Here is a 22,444-nt window from a genome sequence, read left to right as displayed (position 1 = left end):
GATAGGCACACTGTTGAGGGCTTTTAAGCTCGGTGGTTTTCCGTGGAGCACTTTGGTAGAAGTTAATACCACATTCATTCATACTTGTGTTTTTTTCCACCCTGCTGTTCAGCCCTCCGACCCCCTGGAGAGTCCTCGTCTTAACTGTTCCAAACCAGAGTAAATTTACACTTACATTCTCAATGTACTGCATTAAAAATAAAATCTGACTCCTCAGACAGTACCTATAACAACAAAATGAGAAAAACTTCATGTGAGGACTCAGGGACTGAATTAAAACTCAGCAGCCCTGAGTGCCAGCTCTTGAGGGGCCCATAGAAATCATCTATTTCATGCCTCTGTTTTACCGATAGGGAAATTTTAGCCCAGAGAAGTTAGGCCATAGTCCGACAAGGTCAAATATCCTTGTCATCTGATTGCTGAGCAAACTGTTTTTATTTTTCCACTAAATCACATCATCTTAAAACATAACAAAACAAAACAAAACAAAAACAAAAACTCTACTACTGGCAAATGAGAAAAAGAAAATCACTCTTTCTTATCCCCTACCCAGAACAGTGGCTGTCATCCTCAGTTCTTAAGTGTGAACAATGCACTTATTTCCCCTTTTGGAATCAGGGAAGGAATTAGAAATTTCTTCAGAAATTTCTTCAGACAATTAAGTAGAAGTAGCTGCAATGGAGAGCTCTGGACCTGGAAGCTTGTGGGTAGAGCTGGCCTTTGCCCAGGTGGTCCCCAAGTAGGAACCATCTCTGTGGGCCCCCCAGATGTTTTTGGATTTACTTAGCTCGGTGAGACTGACTTGGCTGCTCCCAAGAGTCCTGGGAGAATTTAGAGACAGCCTGAGGGAAAACTACTCACCATTTTCACCAGGCCCTCCCACCATCCCTTCCCCAGGAGCCGTCGCGCATCCGTAGCCCACCCAGACCAGAGGCCTCTGCAGGAAGGGGTTTCTGGTCAAAGGCACTTCCCTCACTGCCCTGAGTGAGGGTAACAGCCTGGCCTCCTTCCTTGCCTTCTCTGAGAACCAGTCTGAGCAAAGGCGTGCGCGCGCGCACGCACACACACACACACACACACACACACGAGGAACTCAGCTTCTGAAATGCAAATGCAATCTACTGAGTTATCTGCGCTGGCTACTGATGCAAAAGGAGGAGCAGTGGTGTGGAAAATACAAAACAGTGGCTAATCCCACACTATTTTATGCTGGACTTGGGAGCCTAGCAGGTGATTTTTCTCCTTCCATCAAGTTTACCGTCCTCATTCTCTTTGCCTAAACTGACATTTTCCCCCCGAATCTTGAGTGATTGGGAGTACCCCCAAAGCAAGCTGGGAGAGAGAGTTTTAAAATTTGTTATAAATAATTCCCAAAAATAGGTGAATTAAATTCCCTCATGTTTCTCTCCTTCATTCGCATTGCTCTTCAATGTCAAGGTAGTTCTTCTCACACCCAGATAGAATCAGGTTTGCTATCTCATCGTGTAAGATCTGGTCCTAGGCTTTCCTACCTTTCACTGTGATGTTGTCAGAGGGAAACCACCCTCAAAATGGGGTGGTCTCATAAAGTTCCTGCCTGTCATGGAAAGAGCAAGCTTCACTTTTTCTCCTTTCCTACGGTAACATTCACATAACATAGAACTAACCGTTTAAAAGTACAATTCAGTGGCATTTAGTACACTCGCAATGTAGTGCACCCATCACTTTTATCTATTTCTTTTTGTTTTTTTTCTTTTGTAAGATGGAGTCTCACTCTGTCACCCAGGCTGGAGTGCAGTGGCACAATCTTGGCTAACTGCAACCTCTGCCTCCGAGGTTCAAGCGATTCTCCTGCCTCATTCTTCTGAGTAGCTAGGACTACAGGTGCCCGCTACCACACTTGGCTAATTTTTTTATATTTTTAGTAGAGATGGGGTTTCACCATATTGGCCAGGCTGGTCTTGAATTCCTGACCTCATGATCCGCCCGCCTTGGCCTCCCAAAAATCACTCAAGACTCAGGGGGAAAAAATGTCAGTTTAGGCAAAGAGAGTGGGGACGGTAAACTTTTGTCTATTTCTAAAACATTTTCATCACCCCCAAAGGAAACTCTGTACCCATTCAGCAGTCACTCCCCATTCCCTCCCTGCCCCTAGCCTCTGGCAATTGCTGATCTGCTTTCTGTTTCTATGAATTTACCTGTTCTGGATATTTTCTATTCATGGAATCACACAATAGTTGACCTTTTATGTCTGGCTTCTTTCACTTAGCGTAATGTTTTCAAGAGTCATCCATGTTGCCGCATACATCAGTACTTCATTCCTGCTTTGTAGCTGAATGATATTCCTTTATGTGTACATACCACAATTCGTGTATCCACTCATCCGCTGACAGACATTTGGGTTGTTTCCACCTTTTGGCTATTGTGAATGGTGCCACTATGAACATTTGTGTGCAAGTTTTTGTTTGAACACCTGTTTTTAATTCTTTTGGCTATATCCCTAGGGATGGAATTGCTGGGTCATATGGTAAGTCTATGTTTAACTTTTTGAGGAACCACCAAACTGTTTTCCACAGCAGCTGTACCATTTTACATTCCCTCCAGCTATGTAGGAGTGTTCCAGTTTCTCTACATCCTCACCGAGCACTTATAGTTTCTCATTTTAATTACAGCCTTTCTAGTGTGTGTGAAGTGGAATCTCATGTGATCCTAGGGCTTTTTACTGAGCACCTCCTGTGTGCCAGGCACTGTGGGCCAGGTACAGTAGTGTGTAAAACAGAGACTGTACCCACTCTCCTGTTGCTGATAAGTTCAGGCATTCATTATTCCTTGAAAGTAATAGTAAAGAAAAGGAAGCTGGCCTCTTCTAGAGTATTTCCATGCTGTGTATTAGCTAGATCGAAAGCAGCTATCAGCACAGCACGTGCTGCTGAGTTTTGATGCTCCTTTTTTCAGCAGTTAATTACAAGGACCTTGATATCCCCCGAACACTGAGCTTGCAAGACATGTTTTAATTGGCTTCTGCTGCCACAGACATACCTTTGAGTGATGCCTCGCTAATGGCCACTCACCCCGAACACCCTACGACACAATCTGGTTACTGTTGTCCTGTTCCTTTGGTTCCCGTGGCTTGTATACCTATGGAAGACAAGCCTTGTCACCTCTGGGGAAGGCCATGCCCAGGAGTGATGGATTCGAATCTGCGTAATTTACCACTTTTGCCTGGAGCAAAGAGAACCATTTCTCCGGAGAGGCCATGCCTCTGCCCAAGAGAGCACTATGCTGTCCCAGCCTGGTCAGAAGGCCACCCATTGGATCCTACTAGGTGATCTGGAATTGAAGCATCCTCTCAAGGTGCAGACACCCATCCATGATCCTCAGTGACTAGAGCTAAAATCAGTTACCATTCCCAGTGATCCTAAAAGTCAAATGGACTGGGACTCCCAAGGAATCTAACTGAGAGAAAAGGAGGCAATGGTGGGGACACTGTTGAGTGTGCTGCTCCCCCTACCCCCCACCCTCAACACCATCTTCTGGGTAAGAATACTTTGCAGGCCAATGAAAGCAACTAGTTCCCAGTGACAAATACTGAGACTAAAGCTTGGCTTCCTCCCCATCCTCTTCCCAGGCTACAATAACTTGAGTTACACCCACACAGTCATATTAGGCTCCCTGTCTTTGTATTTTGAAAGTCAGAGAAAGGTGGAATAGCCTGATGGGTAAGCCCTGAGACTCCTGGATTGGGAAGGCAGGTTTGAACTTGACTCTCCCATGTACTAGCCGAGCTCCTTTTTTGATGCTACATAACAACCTCTCTGAACCTCGGTTTTCTCCTGTATTCAGAATTCGTCCTACTCTGTGAAGTAAGTGCTTGAATGAAGGGATGACCGAAGGGTCATGAGAGCTTGGAAAGAGCAGTTCATTTTGCCTGAGTTTGTACAGGAAGGTCTCCTAGAAGATGTGGCCTTTGAGGAAGGCCTTGATGAATGAGGAGGGATTTCACAAACAGGGTAGGGGGTAAGGACAAGCATAAGTGAACGTGGAAACATGAAAGTACTTGGTGTATTCACATATTGCACAGAGGGAGGTGTAGCAATGTCATGCTAAGGAGTCTGGGCTGTTTCCAGAGGAGCAGCATCGCTTACAGTCATCGTGAGCATGGACAGAACTGGGTTCAATGCCAAGTTTAGAGACGTAGCTCTCAATGCCTCACTTTCTTCTTCTGTAGGAATTATTGTGAGATCAGACTGGCATAAGACACTTAAAAGGTGCTCAGTTCAATACTGGATGCTTAGTAAGTGTTAAATAAGTGTTGTGTGCAATTATTATCATGGTTGTGATGGTTTTGTGATTGCTACAATTTATAATGTCAGCCACAGGGAGCCACTGAAGGTTTGTGTACAGCTTACGGAATGTTAAGATTAAGAACTTATATGCCATAGATGGTGCGGCATTTGACTGTTTTAGGTGGTACATTACTTGATTGGTTATTAGTTGGAAGTAGCCACCAAGAAATGAGATTAAATTTTGCAATTTCTCTCCTTAGTTGTGTCAACTATGGAAATTGTGAATATGTGCACACATTGGTATCCTTCTTTCAGTAAAGGGGCAATTTGTATTTTCTTTGGTGTAGGTTTTTGGCGGCTTCTTGTATTTCAATCTTGTAATAGCAGGAGAAATACAAAAAGCATGTGAGTCTGAACTGCTGCCCTTAGTCCAGAAAGAATATATTGAATATCTCAAATAATAGATTCTTTGGTCTGGGATGGAAGAAGAAGGGATAAAGAGATAGGTTCAGATCACAGAAGGGTCTAAGTTAGATGAACAAGAATGTTTTTAGAATTTCATAAGAAACCAATTTCAGGTCATATAACTTCAGAGCTGAAAGAGAGCTTGGAGATTATGTAAAAAAGAATTCCTAAATTTAATATTACTTGTTTTAAAGCAAATAAAATTAAGTAATGCCACAAATACATTTTCAGAGTGCACACCCTTCATTAATACACAAAAATTCCTTTTGGACTAAATGTTATCTGCCTTTTACAACTGAGACTGAGGGGCATGGATGTGAATCACTTAGTTTGCATAGTTACAAATTATACAAGCCCTAGTCTTCCGTTTTTATAAGAAAAAAATAGGTAGCCAATAACGAGAGCCTTCAAAGGATTAGTTAGTATGGGCTAGAAATGTGAAGAAATTCAAGGAAGTCTTAATTTTCTTGATGAGTGATCTATGTGATGTTTTTAAAAGGAAACAAAGATCTCTCGAGGCTGAAGGAGATGATGTGGTTTCAGTGCACTGTCAGGGAGCACTCCCCAGGGTGGGCCGATTCGTGTCCTCGACCCCGAGTGGGGATGTTTGCCATCTTGTATTTGAATGAAAACTAACATCTCACCTGGGCACTGACCTTCTATCCAGGAAGAAATGTCTCAGCTCTGGCTCTTGCTTAGTGGTCATATTCATGCAGCTGGAATCATTTAATCTTTAGAGCCCAGTGGGAAAATTTTCTGAAACCCCCATGGGGATAAAAGGAAAAAAACTACCTCACTACAGTTTGTGCTGGGTGATTTAGAAAAACAGAGTAAAAAACGGAGATGTGGGAGATAACTTTTCATGCCCGTTAACAAAAGCACGTTTCATCTTCCCAGTTTCTCGCTTCTTCCTGCCTCCTGCGCCTCTGCCGGGGAGGAACCACAGATGGTTATCGCTCAAGAGTGTAACTAGGGAAACCACAAACCTGCCCCCATCACTATGGAGACAGCCATTTATTTGTCCAGCCTCTGAGTATTCATGACATCAGCAAGGCCGGCGAGTAAAACACTGATACTTCTTACAAAGAAATTCTAATTCCCAACGAGGAAGGCAGAGAATGCAAGGCCCAATGTTTCAGTGACTTTCAAGGCTCCCCCTGGCCTTGTCATGGGCTTGTTTGCAAAGAGACAGCCCATTTTACAGAAGCTGCAGTGAGGAGCCTTTTAGAGCCAACAGAACTGAAAGCTGGGTTTGCGAGTCAACAGACATTTTAAGGTTTAGGGATATGGTTGAGGGAATGAAATGCCAAGAATAAATCTATTTTCAACTGAGTCAGCCCCATGGGGTATAACAGGGTAAGCAGCCATCGCAGTTGGGCTGGAATTGATTTGTTTCCCAGGATCGAACACAGGAGTTTCAATGCTAAAACAGGGAAGTCCCATGTAAACCTTGGGGAGTTGGGCCACCGAGGTATAAAACCCTTTGGTCCAAACATGGGGATGACCACAGGATGCAGGTAGATTTGAGGCAAGCCTCAAAGTGTGACAGCACATTTTGCAAACAGTAACCAAACTTCCTTGGTCCCCTCGTCTAAAAGTTGCTGGAAAACAAATGATACTGTCTCGCTGTGAATATGAGGTGTTTTCGTTTGATTTGCTTTGGATTTGTTTGTTTTGTTATTGTTGTTCTTTTATTTATCTAGAAATGCCAGAAATTTGTTTCAAATTTAAACTCGCCAAAATTAAGTGGGATCTCTGCTTGTCCCCCGTAACTATCTTTTTTTTTTTTTTTTTTTTTTTTGAGACGGAGTCTCACTCTGTCGCCCAGGCTCGAGTGCAGTTGTGCGATCTCTGCTCATAGCAAGCTCCACCTCCCGGGTTCACGCCATTCTCCTGCCTCAGCCTCCCGATTAGCTGGGACTACAGGCGCCCGCCACCACGCCCGGCTAGTTTTTTGTATTTTCAGTAGAGATCGGGTTTCACTGTGTGAGCCAGGATGGTCTCGATCTCCTGACCTCGTGATCCCCCTGCCTCGGCCTCCCAAAGTGCTGGGATCACAGGCGTGAACCGCTGCACCCGGCCCTATCTTTAATGATAAAGTGGTTTGCAGGGATCTTCCCCCTGCATTTTTCAACACAAATTCATTTGCCAAATGCCCAACATACAGGAAAGTATGTAAACACAGAAGTGGAGTTATTGATATTTCCCAGCGATCTGTAAAACACCTCTTTATTCTCCAAGGTCTGGTGTGCCTCTTTGTGGCTAATCCATCATTGCTGTTTGCATTATTGCAGAGCTTGCTTTCAGGAGCATCTACTGGAGTGGATGCAGTTATTCTCCTGCTGAGAAGTTGCATATGTTGAACGGCATTATGATCTATATGAAATAGAAGGTGTTATGCTAGCTATGTGGCAAAGTATGCATAATGACATTTGTTGAAATAGACTTGTTCAATTTCCAACCAAGTTCTAAGCAGGCTATTCCGATCAGAGAGCTTAATTAACCTAGGACTTTGTCCTTTACAAAGTAGATTTGGTTGGTTGAAGTATTTGGAATGCTAACAATCAATTATCTAAATATCTCTGTAAATGTAACTGGCTATACCACATTAAACATCAGAGGTCAACAATTGCTTTACCAGTTATATATATTTGTATTTACATGGACACAATATTACATGTAACTACATATGTAGGAAAAATAGGCATAAGAGTTGTCAGTTTTATAGACAGGGGTCTTTGTGGATACTTAGATAATTCATGAATCAGTAAACATATCTATATGTATTCTAGGGTCTGGTGGGCAAGTGTACAAAATGAGCAAAATGATAGATTCACCTCCTTTTGCTCATTTGAGATGTTGTTTTAATGTAGAATTACAGTAGCCCTCAAATGATGAGAAGCAGTGACAATTCATTAGCAGATTGTGGCTTAGATCAAGTGTTTGATTAGTCTGAGGAAGTGTAACCAGTACTCAGTTATATGAAGTATATGCGTTTCTTTTGAAGATAATTTTTTTCCTTTTGTCAGTTAAAATAACCTTGAGCTTTATTTTTTTCAAAGACCCCAGCTAGCAGCAGACAAATGCTTCTATAATTTGTTCTTCAATAATGATTTTTTAGAATGTTAAACTGTCATAAAAAAACAACCTTCAAAAGCGCTTCTAGATTTCCTATTCTCTGCTTAAAGGACAATTGGATAATAGGGAGGAAAGAAATAGCATGTCAAGGCTGCTTCACATTTTGTCTTCTGCCTTGGTTCATGAAAGCAGGGATTCCCCCGGTTTTCTTTTTACAGTTACAATATTCTATTTCTCCTCAGTCTAGAAAAAGGATACCTCGAATATGTACATTGATCAACATATATATATTTCATCAAAAACTAATTCAAATTATTATAGTTTAGGTGTTTAAATTCCCTTAAACCTTTCAATATAATTCAGCTGTGAAAACCAGAGGTGGCAACTTTCTTCCAAATATTTTCAAAGGGTGTCTTATACTTTATTCTTCATCCTGAGTACCTAAGACAGTGTGAACATCTAATAGTACTATGTTACTCTTATGGGTTAATTCCTTGTTGGATTTCATGACTGTTGACTTGCTTTGGGTTTCTAGTAAGGCTTCCCTTGTGAATTTCATGCAGAAGTCCCCACACTTATTTGGCACATTTGGTAGGGATAGCTTTATTCAGAAATTAGCAAATTGTTAAACTCTAAAGGGTGCTGAGCCTTAGCTACTTCTCCCATTTAGCATGAGGAGGAACATGAACAGAAGCTCAGAGCAGAACGCTGCTGCTGGATTTGGGGCCCCTGGAGGGACAGTGCCCTCAGGCTAAGTTTAACCATCCACCTGATGAGATGCTGGGCCCCCAGAACATCTGGATGAGGAATGAACAACTGGATGGGTATCCCCTGATGTGCAGACCTTGCATGTAGATACCTAGTTTGGAATTCGACTTTTCTTCCTGATACCCAAAGCCTATTTCTGAAGATATCTATTTTCAAGGTATTCTTCATGGGGACTTAAATGCATCATTGAAATCCTGAATTTAAAAAAAATTCTTTTTCTTTTCCTTCTTTCTTTATCTCTTTCTTCTTTTTTTGGTTATTGTTGGGAGATAGTTAGAAGCTTTTTAAATTGTAGTCAGTTTTTTAACCCTTTGTAAAGGATTTAGACAGGCTGCTTTAATTTTTGAAGCACGAAAACATTTCTAATCCTGCTTCAATTACGAAATTTCACATTGTAATTGAAAGAGATGAACTGTGATAATAGGAGTATATTATGCTTACTAATGGGAATTCTTACAAAAGTGCTATCTCCCAGTCTGCCGTTTGCAGAGATTATTTTAAGTCCTCACTCACGCTGGCTTTCCTTTCTGCCTTGTTTATATTCTCAGAGTATAAAAATACAGTAGTCAGAAAGCTGCTCTCGGGGAGTCTGCATTTAGTGCTTGTCGGAGGATTCCTCTCTAAATGGACTCTGGTATCATTTTAGCACTCATATTGTTTGCCGAAATTCGAGCTTCCTGGGGAAATTAGAGCAGTTAATTTAATATCATGAAACATTTTGGGGCTTCTTGGCTTATTCAGAGACAGGGGAGTGTAAATCAAATTGAGTATCCTGTATAAAGTAGAGGACAATAAAAGTGGCCTCCAAAAAGATAGCCAGCCTTCCCAAAATCTCTTGCCTTCCCGTTCCCCATCTTCATCCTGGACCCATAGAAATCTTGTTTTATTTCAAGTCTCCTCCCCAAGGGCTCCCTGATAGAGGTCTGTGTCTCAGAAAGACAAGAAGCAGGGAAGGTGCTTAGCCCTGTAGAGTCACAGCAGGAGGGCTCAGTCTTTATTGTTGTCACTAGAAGGGCCACAGGGCCACAGTCATGACGATATGGCTTAGAGCTTTATTCCATATGGCTTGGGCTCAGCCCTGACACCTTTTCCTAGAAGGACTCATTCTGCAACCATTGGTGACCATCTGTGAAGTGGCTGGCACTGCGCTAGGCACTGGGGTAAGTTATGTTGCATGATAAGAAGCAAAGATTCAGCAGCTGTGGGAAATACACTTCTTATGGCCCAGGAAAAATCAAAAGAGAGCTCTCAGGCATCCTCCAACTGCTGGGTTCTCTCTGCTCACATTTCCAAAGCCCTTTTTGCAGATGCCTCCCGAGTGATGGCGTGCATGTTGCAGGGTAGGCAATGGGCTTTGTTGATTTGTTTTTGAGAGGGTCTTTGAAGGAGGCCTTTCAAAGGCACGATATGGACCTTTGACCTGAGAGCTCAGAATACACATCAGTGGCCCCCGGTCACATCAAACCCCAGAAGCAAACTGCTAAATCAAATGTTTTGGCCTCAGCTTCAGAAGGTTCTCTGTGTGTTTAGTAACGCTCCACTCCACCATCCTCAAAGAAATGCTGGGCTTGTGTTTATTTTGCCTCCCTTCTCCTGTGCATCAGGACTAACTTTTATGTCGCTGAGGTGTCATTTTGCAAAGAAAAAGAAACCTGTCTGAACCAAGTGTGTATTTACTTTGTTTTAGAGACCTAGTGTATTTGCAGGAAGTATCAGGAATGCTCATGGACAATTAATTGGGCTTTTTACGAATACGCTGATGCTCGGTGCCATGGAGATGTACGAGCTGGGAAGTGGAGTAACCGCTGTGGTTTTTGTTTACCTTATGGGGCCCCCATAGGTGTTAAACCCTTGAAGACCCTGGTAATGAATGTGGCATCTTGTCTTGAGAATGGCTCCTTGACCATCACAGTTGGAATATCCTGTCTGTTTCATTTATCTGTGGTTAGAACAAAAGGAGACAATCTCAGTTATAATAAATGTCTTCTAGAAAAGCACACTTATGCATAAATATTTTAAATTTTGATGTTTCGTGTTTTAGAATAGTCTATAAAATACACCCACAGAGATGCTTATAGTAAAGCTCAGTTTTCCCCACTGCAAATAAACTTGATGTCAACTTGTGCCACCCACTGAAAATATTTAAACGTCACGTAATTAGTAACATATTAGATGTCTCTGCTTTTAGCCTGAAAATGATCAGAGCCCTCTCGAAGACTCTTGTCCCCACCACTTCAGTTTGCTGAGTAGCAGGACTGTGATGGGATATTTACTAGTGTGTGTTTAGTCTTTTTAAAAAATCTTTTGGCTATCTCCCCTCACCACATACTTTTTTATTCTCTTTCTCCCACTTTTGTTTATTCTCTTCTTTCTATGGCATTTTCTTCTTCCCTGCAGATTCCATTCTTTCCACGTAAAATTCTGTACATGTAGAGTCTCCTGTTTGATTTCTGGTGTTCTCAAAAAGAAAAGGAATAGAAAATCCTTCACAAATCCAGTAAATAAATAATATACTAATAGCAAGGACCTTTATGAAAAGTCTGCACGAAAACCGATGCACCACAAACTGCCATCTTTACACACCCCGGACTGCCCAATGTGATGATTTAGATCCTTTTCTACTTAGGCGGATGGTGCCATTTTTGCCGAATTCAGCATGTTCATTGAACAGTTTCTCGAAGCCAAAAGCCAACTCCACTGCATTTCTGCTTGGTAAGGTTTGGTGGCCTTGGCGTGGGGTAGAGGTTGTTGATTCACCGGCCTCTAAGCTGATGATAAATCTAGAAGCTGGGCAGCAGGACTAGACTGCCTTCATAGAACCTCTGCAGGGAGTCGGCGGCCCCAACACTGCAAGAAATCTATGAAAAAGAGGCTCAGCAAACTCGTGTGAATAAAGGCTCCAGAAGAATTAGGGGTCGAGAAGACGTGGTGAGACTCCGTGTGAGTGGGCATCAGTGAGAACTTTGAACGCTAGATACAGAAGTTGCCAACCGAAAATGTGCTTCTGCTTCTCGAGATGCCTGTGGACTGTTTATTTTCTTATTCTAAATATCTAAATCTTCTATCATGAGCATCTATTGAGATGATGTATTAATAATTCTCCATAATATCGTGACAGAGTCTGTTGTAATGCACGGTATCACTCTATTGCGTTTTATTTGTGTGCATTTATGCAATTCTACATCTGGATACTTATCCAAAGATAATAGTATTTTAATTTTAATCCTGCCTTCCTTCAGTAGAAAATAAAGCCCTGGGAGAGGGTTCCCAAAGGTAGCTTTGACATGTCTTTTGTGGAGAGTTGTCCTGGGATAGTTTAGCTCAAGTTACACATGAAAATTCCAACACCAGGAAATCCCTCCACCTGAGAGGTGGAGAAAATTAAAAGAGTCTGGGAGTTTTTTAGTACAGCCATAGTTCTTTTCACCTGTCCTGCAGCCCCAAAGACCACAGTGTGCTCTGCAGACAGAGTACAACAATCTGGTGTCAATAACCAATTCCTGTATAACACCTTTTTTGTTGTTTTTTACGGTTTTTTAAGGAATAAAATGGGTTATGTATGTAATATATGCTATTAAAGTTGGGGTGTGATCATGGTTGATATCCTGACTTACACATTATATATATTTTGATTTAGAAAAAAAAAGAAAATCCGGTATCTATGTATGATCCCTCAACTAAAATAGCTCAGTCTCCAACTAGAATGTATATTAGTCAAGGCATCTTTTTAAGAGACATTATTTTCATGCTCACAGGATGGAAAGGGAAATTACAAAGGAGTCTGGAAATAGGTGCATTTAATTCTTCCCAATTTAAATCAAAGTGGTGCATCTTTAAGGCAATAACGATATTCCTTCTTCCCCTCTTCATGAACGCTTCCGTCAATGAATTTCTTTAAGGTTGATGATGGCTGGTGCAGTTTGAGGGAATCTGTATTTAGTCAGAAAATGCTTCAATAGAATGACCTACCAGATGGGCCCCGTAACAATGCACAGAGGCATCAAACCACCACAGACATTTGGTGCTTAGAATAATAAAAAGACTATAAAATTAGATTAGTTGAGTCTAATTTGGAATTGGTATATTCCCCATGCACCCTTGCCGCTCTTGGGTAGATAAAGCCTTGAGATTTAGCACTGTGTCAGAGCAGAAGACTGCAACTTCCAGTAAAAGGGAGACGGGGGAACGGGAGAGAGGAAAAAAGCATTCTGGGAGGTCGCGGAGGGCAGAGCAGTGACCTCCAATGATTTACAGGCCTTTAGCTTAATGAAATTGTTTCAGTGACATGACGGTAAGAGCTCGTAATGGATTGGATGCCCTAATGTAATGAAATTACTCCCTTCTGCCTAAAAAAAAAAAATGCGCAATTAATATTTACTGAGACCTGACAGCCTTTTGGTGCGCTCGTCTGTGTAGTTCTCTCAGACAGTCAGAGAGGAGAGACGGAGCAGCGTGGCAGACAGGCTGGCTCTGCACAAGCTCCTGGCGGGGACCAGCAGCGCCTGCAAGGGGGTGGAGGGACAGGCGCTCGGGTGGCCCGGGCCGCCGGCCCCTCACGCTGCCCCCGCTCAGCCTTCATGCTCTCCCCTGCTTTTCCACAGGCAACTGGACAACAACCACATCAGCTGCATTGAAGATGGAGCCTTCCGAGCGCTGCGCGATTTGGAGATCCTGTGAGTTGATTTTGCGATCGCTGCCTTGTGTGTGCGTGCATGTGTGTGTATGTGTGTGTGTCTGTGTGGGGAGGAGAGAGGGGGAGAGTGTGTGCAGGAGGGTCTGTGTGGATGCATTTCTGGTCTCTGCTGCAGTGCTATTAAAATTGGGAACCAGGGGATCCCTCCGGCTCACCTTGGTCAAAGTGTCTGCAGGCAGCCAAGTGTGATTTCTTACCTCCCACAAACTGAGGTTCCTGCTAATTAAGTCTCAATTGAGTCTTTCTCCTTTTCCCCCAGTGCTCCTGCAGTATTCGTTGCTGGGAGAAACAGATGGGCTGGAGCAGACCCCCCCAGAGCCTGCCACAGCATCAGGGACAGTGTGTTTGAGTGCGGGCACACTGGGAGACAGGGGCCGGGGTTGGGGCCAGAGAGAGGGGTTAGTGCCAGGAGGTCAGCTGGAATTACCTGAATCAGAAAGGGACCTTGGCACAGGGCAGGGTAAATGCCACACAGCCTGGGAAAGCCCAGTCATTGCTATTGCTCCTGGGATCTCATCTCAGGCTTCAATTCAAACTTTAAACAGTGACCGTGACCTTAAAGGGGCCAAGGGTGGTGGGGGGTGGGAGGGCGGGCAATAGGGGGAGGTGAGAGGAGACAGTCCCTTCCCCAAAATCCTACCCTGTACACCTTGTCTAGAAAGAATGTGTAGCTGCCTTTCTGAGCTCTGGATTTTCAAATGAGTCTAACTAAGGAAACCCAGCTCCCAGGAGGAAAGTCAGCTAGGAGTCATCTTGGGGTCATTCCAGCTAAAGTTGAATTGTGTAAGAAAACATTTTGGTTATTCTCACCAAAGCTGCACTTCTAGCTGTCCCTGATTTAGAGAAGCCCAGAGAGGAAGGCAGTACAGCACAGAAGAACTTGTGCCACTTCTGTCAGGAGACGTGTGGTTGAGTCCGGATTCTGCCACTGATTAGTCGTGTGACCTTGGGCAAGTCTCTTCGGCTCTGGGAGCCTCAGTTTCCTCATTTGTAAAATGAAAGGGTTGGTTGCTCTGTCTTGGGAGTGACTTCCCCTTTCCAAATTATGTAGCTGCTTCGTTCTAAAAATAATTCCCATGGTACGATTCTAGCCAGTGACTGATAGCAGAGTGGGGTTTCTCGAGCCTCCTCCTAAAAATAAAAAATTACACAGTCACAGGTTACCTATCTCTGATTCCAGAAGAATCAATGAATGCCAAATAAACAGGTGAATGAATATTTTGAAGCATTCCTTTGTATGTGAGAGAATGAGTGAAAGGTCCTCCCTCCGCCTTCCTCTTCACCTGGCCCCGCAGATACTAGCAACGGGTTGGAGAGAGCCTCTCCACGTTATTTGAGAGGAAGGTGATTCCAAGAGGAATCACGGGAAATAAAAGGGGATGCTGATGCTGCAAGCTGCTTGAAATCGGATGAAAGCCGAGAATTCCCGGTCCAGAAAAGACAGGACCCACAGCCAGGGAGGTCAGATTGTCATTTCTGAGATAGATTGTCTCTCCTCACTCAAACTCTGACCCTGGAACTGGCAACAAATGCCCGTCTGCGAGGGAGAGGATGCCAGCCCAAATTTAGTAACCTAGGACTCCTCTTATCAGGAGGCTGGGGCTGAGAAGGGTAGGCAGGATTTTCCCTGCCTGCAAAATAGCATTTGTAGAAAGGGCTGCTCACAGCACATCACCTTTTTCCTCCCTTGACAGAGAGAATGAGAAAGATGAGAAAATTCCTTGGGAAGAGACCAGGAAATGGAAGTCACCAGCTGCCACGAAACAGCTGTGACAACCTGACAGCCCTCACGTTCATTCTCTGTGCTAGGAACGGTGTTGTCTTACCTCACCAGGAAGGCAGTCTGAGGGAGAAGAGAGGGCTTTACAGCCAGACACACCTGGGTGGGGCTTGGGTCAAGTGTCTTCATCTCTCTGAGTCTATCTCCCCAACTTTTAGAAACAGACAGTGTATGTACTACATAGGAGGGGCTCTCATAACTGCCATCCCTTCCACTTTCCTAACTTTGCCCCTATATACCCTCACCCCCATCAAGCCCTTGCCCAGGACAGATTTGGACAGCTCTCCTCTACTCAGATACAAAAAAAAAAAAAACAAAAAAGAAAAAACAGTATCCAGATGCACCAGGTGTCTCCAAGTTGAAGCTTTAAAAACCTGTGACTGAAAGAAAAAAAAAAAGTTCTCATTCCTTATCATTGCAAAGAGCCCATAGGATCTGATTAGTTTATCTTCTCAATTCCAAACAAAGCCAGATCAATAGCTTTGTTTTAAAGACACTCTCATTTGGCTTCACATGGCTAAGTACTTAAAATTAATCATAATCAGTTATTCCATGGGTTTTTAATTTCCAGCAGAGGCACACAGCTTTGAAACCATCCATCTTAATGGTGAGCCATTCTGAACTTGGCTGGAGCTGACATCTCCATTTAAAGAACCTCCCCTCCCCACCCCTAGACCTTCCAAATCTCATCCACACATTGACATTTTATAGTGCTTCTCTGTAATCACAATTTAGGCTCCATAAAGAATCCTGACAATGAAATAATAAATAGGAACTCAGTGACAGTATTACACATTAGCTTGATAAATTTCTGAGTGAAAGAGGAGAGTTCAAAACATCCTATCGCCAGAAAGAGCATTTTAAAATATCTAAAGCTTAAAAGTCTGCAAATTAAGAAGACAAAATGTAATGTTTCGGGTATGTTTTCTCTGACATTAGGCAGCATGAAGTAGAAATCAAGCAAAGACACATTGGTTGTCCCAGAAAGCTCTCAAATTAACTTAAGGAAAGTGTATGGATGTCAACTGCAAGTAGAAGTATTTCGCATGCAATAACCCTGTTATTCCATCCCTCCTGTGGATGGAAATACCATAAAACTTCTTTCCATGGAGGCTAACGATGGTTTTACCAGTTACATTGAATGAGAACATTGGAGGTGAGCCTGAGAGGGAACCACTGACTATGAGAAGAAATGAACTGGTACAAAGTTGGGAAAGACTGAAATCTGCCCACTTCAACCTCATTTTTGACTCATTCCCGATGGGGGATGTCCAGTGCAGAGTATGGTGGACAGGGAAAGGAGCCATCGCCTCCCCTTTCCAGGAAGTAAGAAGAAAAGCATAGTATCGGGGGCGAAACTTCTCATTCCTTCCGTGCCACTACAGAGGAGGAATAATGAGGAAAATGAAAATCGCTAGCAGTTCCTCAAGCCCAGTGATACCACCAGTGCTTTTACATGCACTAGCTCTTGCCATCCTCACAATCTCTCAATAGAACTACTGTTACCCTCACCCTGCTTTTACAAAAAAAGTAGCCCATCTCAGAGAAGGCAAGTAACTGCTTAGCTAATTAGCAGCAGAGTCTGTGTGATTAACCATTCTACCAAGCTGCCTTTTGGATGCATGTTGCCAAGGCTGCCATGGTGTTTGGCTGCCCTGAAGCATGGCGGCTGTGGGCTGCAGGGTGGTGTGAACTGGCCTCAAGAACTGATGGAGGCAAACTAGCAATGACTCACAATCCCGCTGGGGAGAACGTCGGAGCCTTTCACAGGCTTGTGAAATTGGCCCTGTCATTCCCTTTACCCAGTTAACGGGTGCCCACAAAGTTGAAGGTAAATCAAACTTGCAGGAGTAAGGAACTCGTCCTGCTTTTTCACTGATACACTTGTCGCCCCAGAGATGATTTATTCCCACTCGTGGCCATTGCCATAGACTTTGGCACTCCACAGTTTGGGGGCTCTACTTTCTAGAACTGTCTCCCCCCCTAAAAAAGTACAGCCTCAACTTTGTGGCATTTAAGGTTCTTAATTGAGGGACCGAGCCTCTGTGAGTCAGACCCTCTGCTGTTACTCAAATCATTGCCCTTTAATTTCCACCTGTTCTATGCTTTTGGCAATTCGCATACAACACTAGGTTTTCTCCAAGTAAGTCGTGCTTATACTGCAGTTGAATATGCCAAGACTGCATTCCTGGCTCTGCGTGGTCAGGATGCACTGTGCTGGTGCTCTGAGCCCTGGGTTTCTAGCCCATACCAGCCAGGCTGAGGATGGCCAGGCATTTCACCAGTTATAGTGGCACCTCCCTGACTAACGTACCATCATGGGTCAGAAAAAAAAAAATGCTTAACTCTAATGAAAAAAAAAAGTAGGGACAAGTTAAACAAAAATGAGAAAACCTGATTAATAACATATGTCATGAATTGTTTTTCAGTAGTATTATGGGAGAATAAAAAATACTTTTGGACATTGTCCCTTGACTAAAGGTAGCAAGTCAGAAGTTCAATAAATACGTTGTCAAAAATGCCAGACCACAGATAACAGAAACACATCCTGAAAATGCTCTCATCTCCTGGTGATTGGTCTGCCCTTGAGAAATCACTGGTGCCAGGTAAATGGCATGGAGATCCCAACAGGTCCATAGATAACCGGCGTGTGCTGTTTGGAAGCTCTCACTCCCATTTATGTCACTTGCCAATTTTGGAAATTCACTGACATTATTATAGGTTGGCGCTGGTGGGACCTTAGGTGTCTCCAGGATGACCACTCACTGTCCAGATTAAGACCCAGAGAGCAGGCACTGGAGAGAGGCCCATGCCACCTAGCATTCTGCACCCTGAGCACCTCGCCTGGTTCACCCTAGGCCTGGCCCTGGCTAGGAGACTTGCCTGAAGTCAGCAGCAAGTTGGCGGTAACAGGGGAACTTAGAATTTGGGACTCCTCACCCGTGTTTCTGTCCGCATTGGGCACCTATATGCAATTGTTCAGAAGGGAGCCCCTGGTAAGATTGGGAATCCCAAGCATAGTTCATCCTTTCAAAACCCACCATTAAGTTTTGGGTATTATTTAGGAGACTGGGGGAGGGCAAATGTTTGTCTGTGACAGAAACAAGGGATGATCCGGCTCTTAGCTCTCTTTAAACCGGAGGCTACAAACTGGACCACACACCATATTGCTCCCATAGGTGAGATTTTTCTTTTGTCCTGTGGAATGTTTTTTAAAAATTGAAATTAGCATTTCACATTTAAAAATTGAGATATCTTACATAAAAGCCCAGATTTCCAGCTTCTCTGGAAAAACTAGAAGCACTGGCAACTGTGGGCCGGCATTTCTGCATTGCCGTCAGCTGTGGCTGGGGAACACCTGTCCTCCTTGGACGGGGCATGTAGACCCCACTCTGCCACTGACCCCTACCAATTTACATTAACTGCCAGCCCACGTGGCCCCTGTGCTGACCCATCCAAGAAGAAAAGACACGCTGTGTGGCCAGCACGGTGCTGGGCGCTGGGTACAGTAAAGCTTGAAGTGAGCAGGTGCTAGGCAGGCTGAGCTCCATAGGCCAGAGCTCACCAGCATGATGGAGTGGACACACAGAGAGAGCTTAGTGATGTGGAGTCCAGGACGCCTGAACCTAAGCAAGGACACCCCAGAGGCAATCACGAATCCCTCATGTCTCACCTTCTGAGGAGCTCTTCTCAAGGGTTAAACTAGTCTCCAAATTGCCTTTGATGTTACAGCAGTTGTAATTGGTTTTATGCCTATGAGGGTGAAAAACAAGAGGTGACCCTAGCTCCACGTCTTCATCACAAGAGCCGCCCCACCTACCCTGGTTCTTGTTCCCCAGGCCCCTGGATCAACTGGTGTACTGAGGCCACCAAGCCCATGTTTAGAGAGGAGAGATTGAAGAGTTAAAGCAATAGCAGAACTAACCAGATTTTTAGGGTAGTTCTAATTCAGTCATATCCTGGTGGGTTCAACGTGGCCTGACGCGGAACCCCACAGGTAGACGAAGAAGAGTGAATGGGGAAAAGGTCATTTTCTGGTACAAGAGGAAGGCAGTGGAAAAAAATTGACAGCAGTCCTGAAACCTAGGTCAGGGTGTACTCACTCTCCTAGAGCGGGGTTGGTGTCCTGGTACAGGGTGTTAGGATATTCAAGCACGATGTTGCCCACTTCAGAGAACCCAGAGTTTAATGCAAGTCGCAGTGTGTTGGCCACTTCAGCTGAGCTTCCTCTGGATGCAGAGCCAGAGGATTAACGAATAATAATAATGATGTAACGATAATATATAGTACCATGGTACAATAATTATTAGTATGATTATATTATCTTGTTAGAGTCCCATGTTTGAGCATCTACTATTTTTGAGAGTCTACTTCTATTTTTGAGCATCTTTAGGTACTGTGATAAGTCAGTAGAATGAGGCATCTCAATTAAATCTTCACCACAACTTTATGAGGCACATCCTAGGAACTGCATTTCACCAGTCAGGAAACTGATGCTTAGAAAAGTTGACTGACTTGCCCAGAGTCACAGTGGCAAGTACAAGGGGACTACTCTTTCTGAACTCAGATCCAGTTCTGCCTGATATCTGAGCCCCTGCCCTTAACAAAAATAAAAATTAAAATTAAAAGCACCTACCGGAACACACATACATAGAAACAATTATATGCACTAGTGAGATCATTATCTGTAGTGAATGCCCAGAAAACTTCAGAAACCATAGTTATTGAAACACTGACCCTTAGGGTGCTTAGATCTAAATTTATGACCTCAGCTTAATCAGCAACAGATCCAGTTCCACAAAACTGCCCCAGACATGAAGGTACAGAGCCATGGTTGAGCTTTGGAGGGGCTAGAGTCCTCTCATAGAACCAGCTTCCAGCTCATCTTTACCAGACTAGGTGGTTTGGGGTTCATTTCCTTACAGAAAAATGGAAACTGTAATTCCCAACCCTGAGAATAGCTGTGTCGGTTAAAAGAGATATCGTTGGTGTGTGCCTAGCAAATAGCAGGCTCCCAATCGGGACGCTCATAATAAGTAAAGTTGGTAAATACTTCTGTACTGTTTCTCTGCTTTATGTCCACATCTCACTCACTCCTGGCATGTACTAAGTGGCCAGTTAAAGTATGTGGAACCAAATCGAGTTGAAATTAATTAACTGAATTGAAGCCCACAACACCAGTCTCTAGAGTCCCTGTTATGGCTTGTCTCTGAAGAGAACAAGATATGGTTGTCCTGGAATCATTTTAAATGTTGAACAACGTAGTATTTTACTGAACCAGTCCACTTTTCACATTACCTTTGATTTTGCATTTCTCTGGCTAAATGGTGATCTTTCTTTCTCATTTTAATAAGGAACAAAATCGGAGCTACAGTGAAAATTGGTGTGTTACAGCAGAGACTAGACTCATTTTTATGTATTTATAAAATGTTTCACCTGGGTTTCTCTGGGAGCTACAAACATTTTATCAGGGTGTTTAGTCATGACATAGTTTTGAATATAGAACTGTCATGGCTTAATGAAAGTCTTAAAATATCTCCAGATATTTTTCTTTTGGTACTGTGCTGTAAATTGTGATATGTTCATGCAATCAGGATTAAAATTGCACTCTATAGAAAGCATCTGTAACTTCCATTCAGCCCCTAGAATACTAGGAAAGAAACTGGGTTTTCTATAAATGCTCTCGTGCCACTCAACACACACCTCCTTCTTAGTCATCCAGACTCCAGGTTCCATGACAGTCATGCTCTTCAAATGACTAGCTTGGTTTTGAGAACCCCGGCTTAAGGAAAAAGTAAAAATTACTTTGAAATCTGAATTTTTTTTTCCATTTAAGTAAGTAGCACTTTCACCTTTAAAATACCTGGAATCTGCGGGAAACTTGTGGTTTCTAGTTGATTTCACTTTCCTGTTAACCAAAAGCTAGTTTCATCTCTGAAGTTGAAAATGTATTGGTGTACATTCCTGGGTTAAGAGGATGTGGAGAAGATAATTGAATTGTTTTTGATCAGCAAAGGATCTTGAATCAACGAACCTCCTGTTAACTTCTCCCGTGAGTAGCGCTTAGGGGGAGTCAGCAAGTCGTGGTGGTCTTGCTGTCCCCAGGGGCCACAGAGTCCAGCTGCCGGATCTCTGCACTGGGATTGAGACTTGACAAACTTGGTTTGGGAGCAATCTTTTGAAATGCTTTGTCCCACCTAGAACAAACTGGAAAAATAGTTCTCCATGTTTGGAGAAAGATTCCAGAGAGTTTTCTTTCAAGGGCAAGATGTGGAGGGCAGGGGAAATACCGTAGAGCAGCCACATGCCTACAGCGGTCAGTTCACTCCTAAGACCGGGCTTCTGTGCTGATTTGCAAAGGTGCCCCTGCCTGATGGTCAGCCTCTGCCCTTTCACCATCCCCTCAGCTCCCAGCAGGGGCTTTGGTGACCAGTATTTGAGAATGTTTAGTGAATAACTTGCCTCTAGATCAGCGCTCATCCCATGACACTCATGGACCTCCAAGCCAGGGAGCCCTGTTCCTCTTGAACAGCCAAACCTGCCTGCCACAGCCGCTGCCATTCCCACCAGGGATGCCCAAGATTGGACAGTTCAGCTTACCTGTGGCTGAGAGTCTGCTTTTCTATAGACCTGAGTCTTGAAAGTCAAGATCCTAGGAGCTCTCACAGGAATTTGGCCCTCTCCTACCCACTGGCTTAATGGAAGGAAGGATGATGTGGAGAAGGTGATGGAGACAAAAGACTGGGAAGAACAGGATCAACATTCCTACTTTTCCCTGAGCTTTCATTTTCTATCTTTGAAGGTATTAAAAAGTAAGGGATGGACCAGGTGAGGTAGATCACGCCTGTAATCCCAATGCCAAGGCAGGGGGATTGCTTGAGCCCAGGAGTTTGAGACCAGTCTAGACAACATAGCAAGACCTCTACACAAACTAAAACAAAAACAGATTTTTTTTTTTTTTTGAGATGGAGTCTTGCTCTGTCGCCCAGGCTGGAGTGCAGTGGTGGAATCTGGGCTCACTGCAACCTCCGCCTCCCCGGTTCAAGCAATTCTCTTGTCTCAGCCTCCTGAGTAGCTGGGATTACAGGTGCCAGCCACCACGTCTGGCTAATTTTTTTGTATTTTTAGTAGAGACGGGGTTTCACCATGTTGGCCAGTCTGGTCTCGAACTCCTGACCTCAAGTGATCTGCCCACCTCGGCCTCCCAAAGTGCTGGGATTACAGGCATGAGTCACCGCACCCAGCACAAAAAAACAAAACAAACAAACAAAAAAACCACTTTTTTTTTTTTTTGAAGTAAGGGATGGTGGATGAAGGAGGGATGAAGGAAATAATGACTCCATTTCTCCAAGGTCATATTTGGATTCTTCAAACTCTTTGTCAAAAAGCTCTAGA

The 22,444-nt window shown here is 43.6% G+C and overlaps 1 protein-coding gene and 1 long non-coding RNA gene across 2 annotated transcripts in view; one reads left to right on the top strand and one right to left on the bottom strand.

The window, feature by feature from the left end:
- Positions 1 to 22,444, top strand: part of SLIT3 (slit guidance ligand 3) — a 636,015-nt gene that overhangs the window by 444,180 nt on the left and 169,391 nt on the right. The window contains exon 6 of the mRNA XM_016954159.4: positions 13,178 to 13,249. Within this exon, the coding sequence (XP_016809648.2) occupies positions 13,178 to 13,249 (72 nt within the window). The remainder of the gene's footprint in view (positions 1 to 13,177; positions 13,250 to 22,444) is intronic.
- LOC107974924 (uncharacterized) lies at positions 2,971 to 5,682 on the bottom strand. Its single transcript, XR_001718031.4, has 2 exons — positions 5,375 to 5,682; positions 2,971 to 3,117 (listed from the first exon to the last, which is right to left on the bottom strand). It is a non-coding gene; the product is annotated as an uncharacterized LOC107974924 (long non-coding RNA).

This window comes from Pan troglodytes, chromosome 4 (assembly GCF_028858775.2).
Source record: "Pan troglodytes isolate AG18354 chromosome 4, NHGRI_mPanTro3-v2.0_pri, whole genome shotgun sequence".
NCBI lineage: Eukaryota > Metazoa > Chordata > Mammalia > Primates > Hominidae > Pan > Pan troglodytes.
The sequence above is the reverse complement of the archived record's forward strand: the minus strand, read 5'-3'. Positions and strand labels throughout refer to the sequence as shown.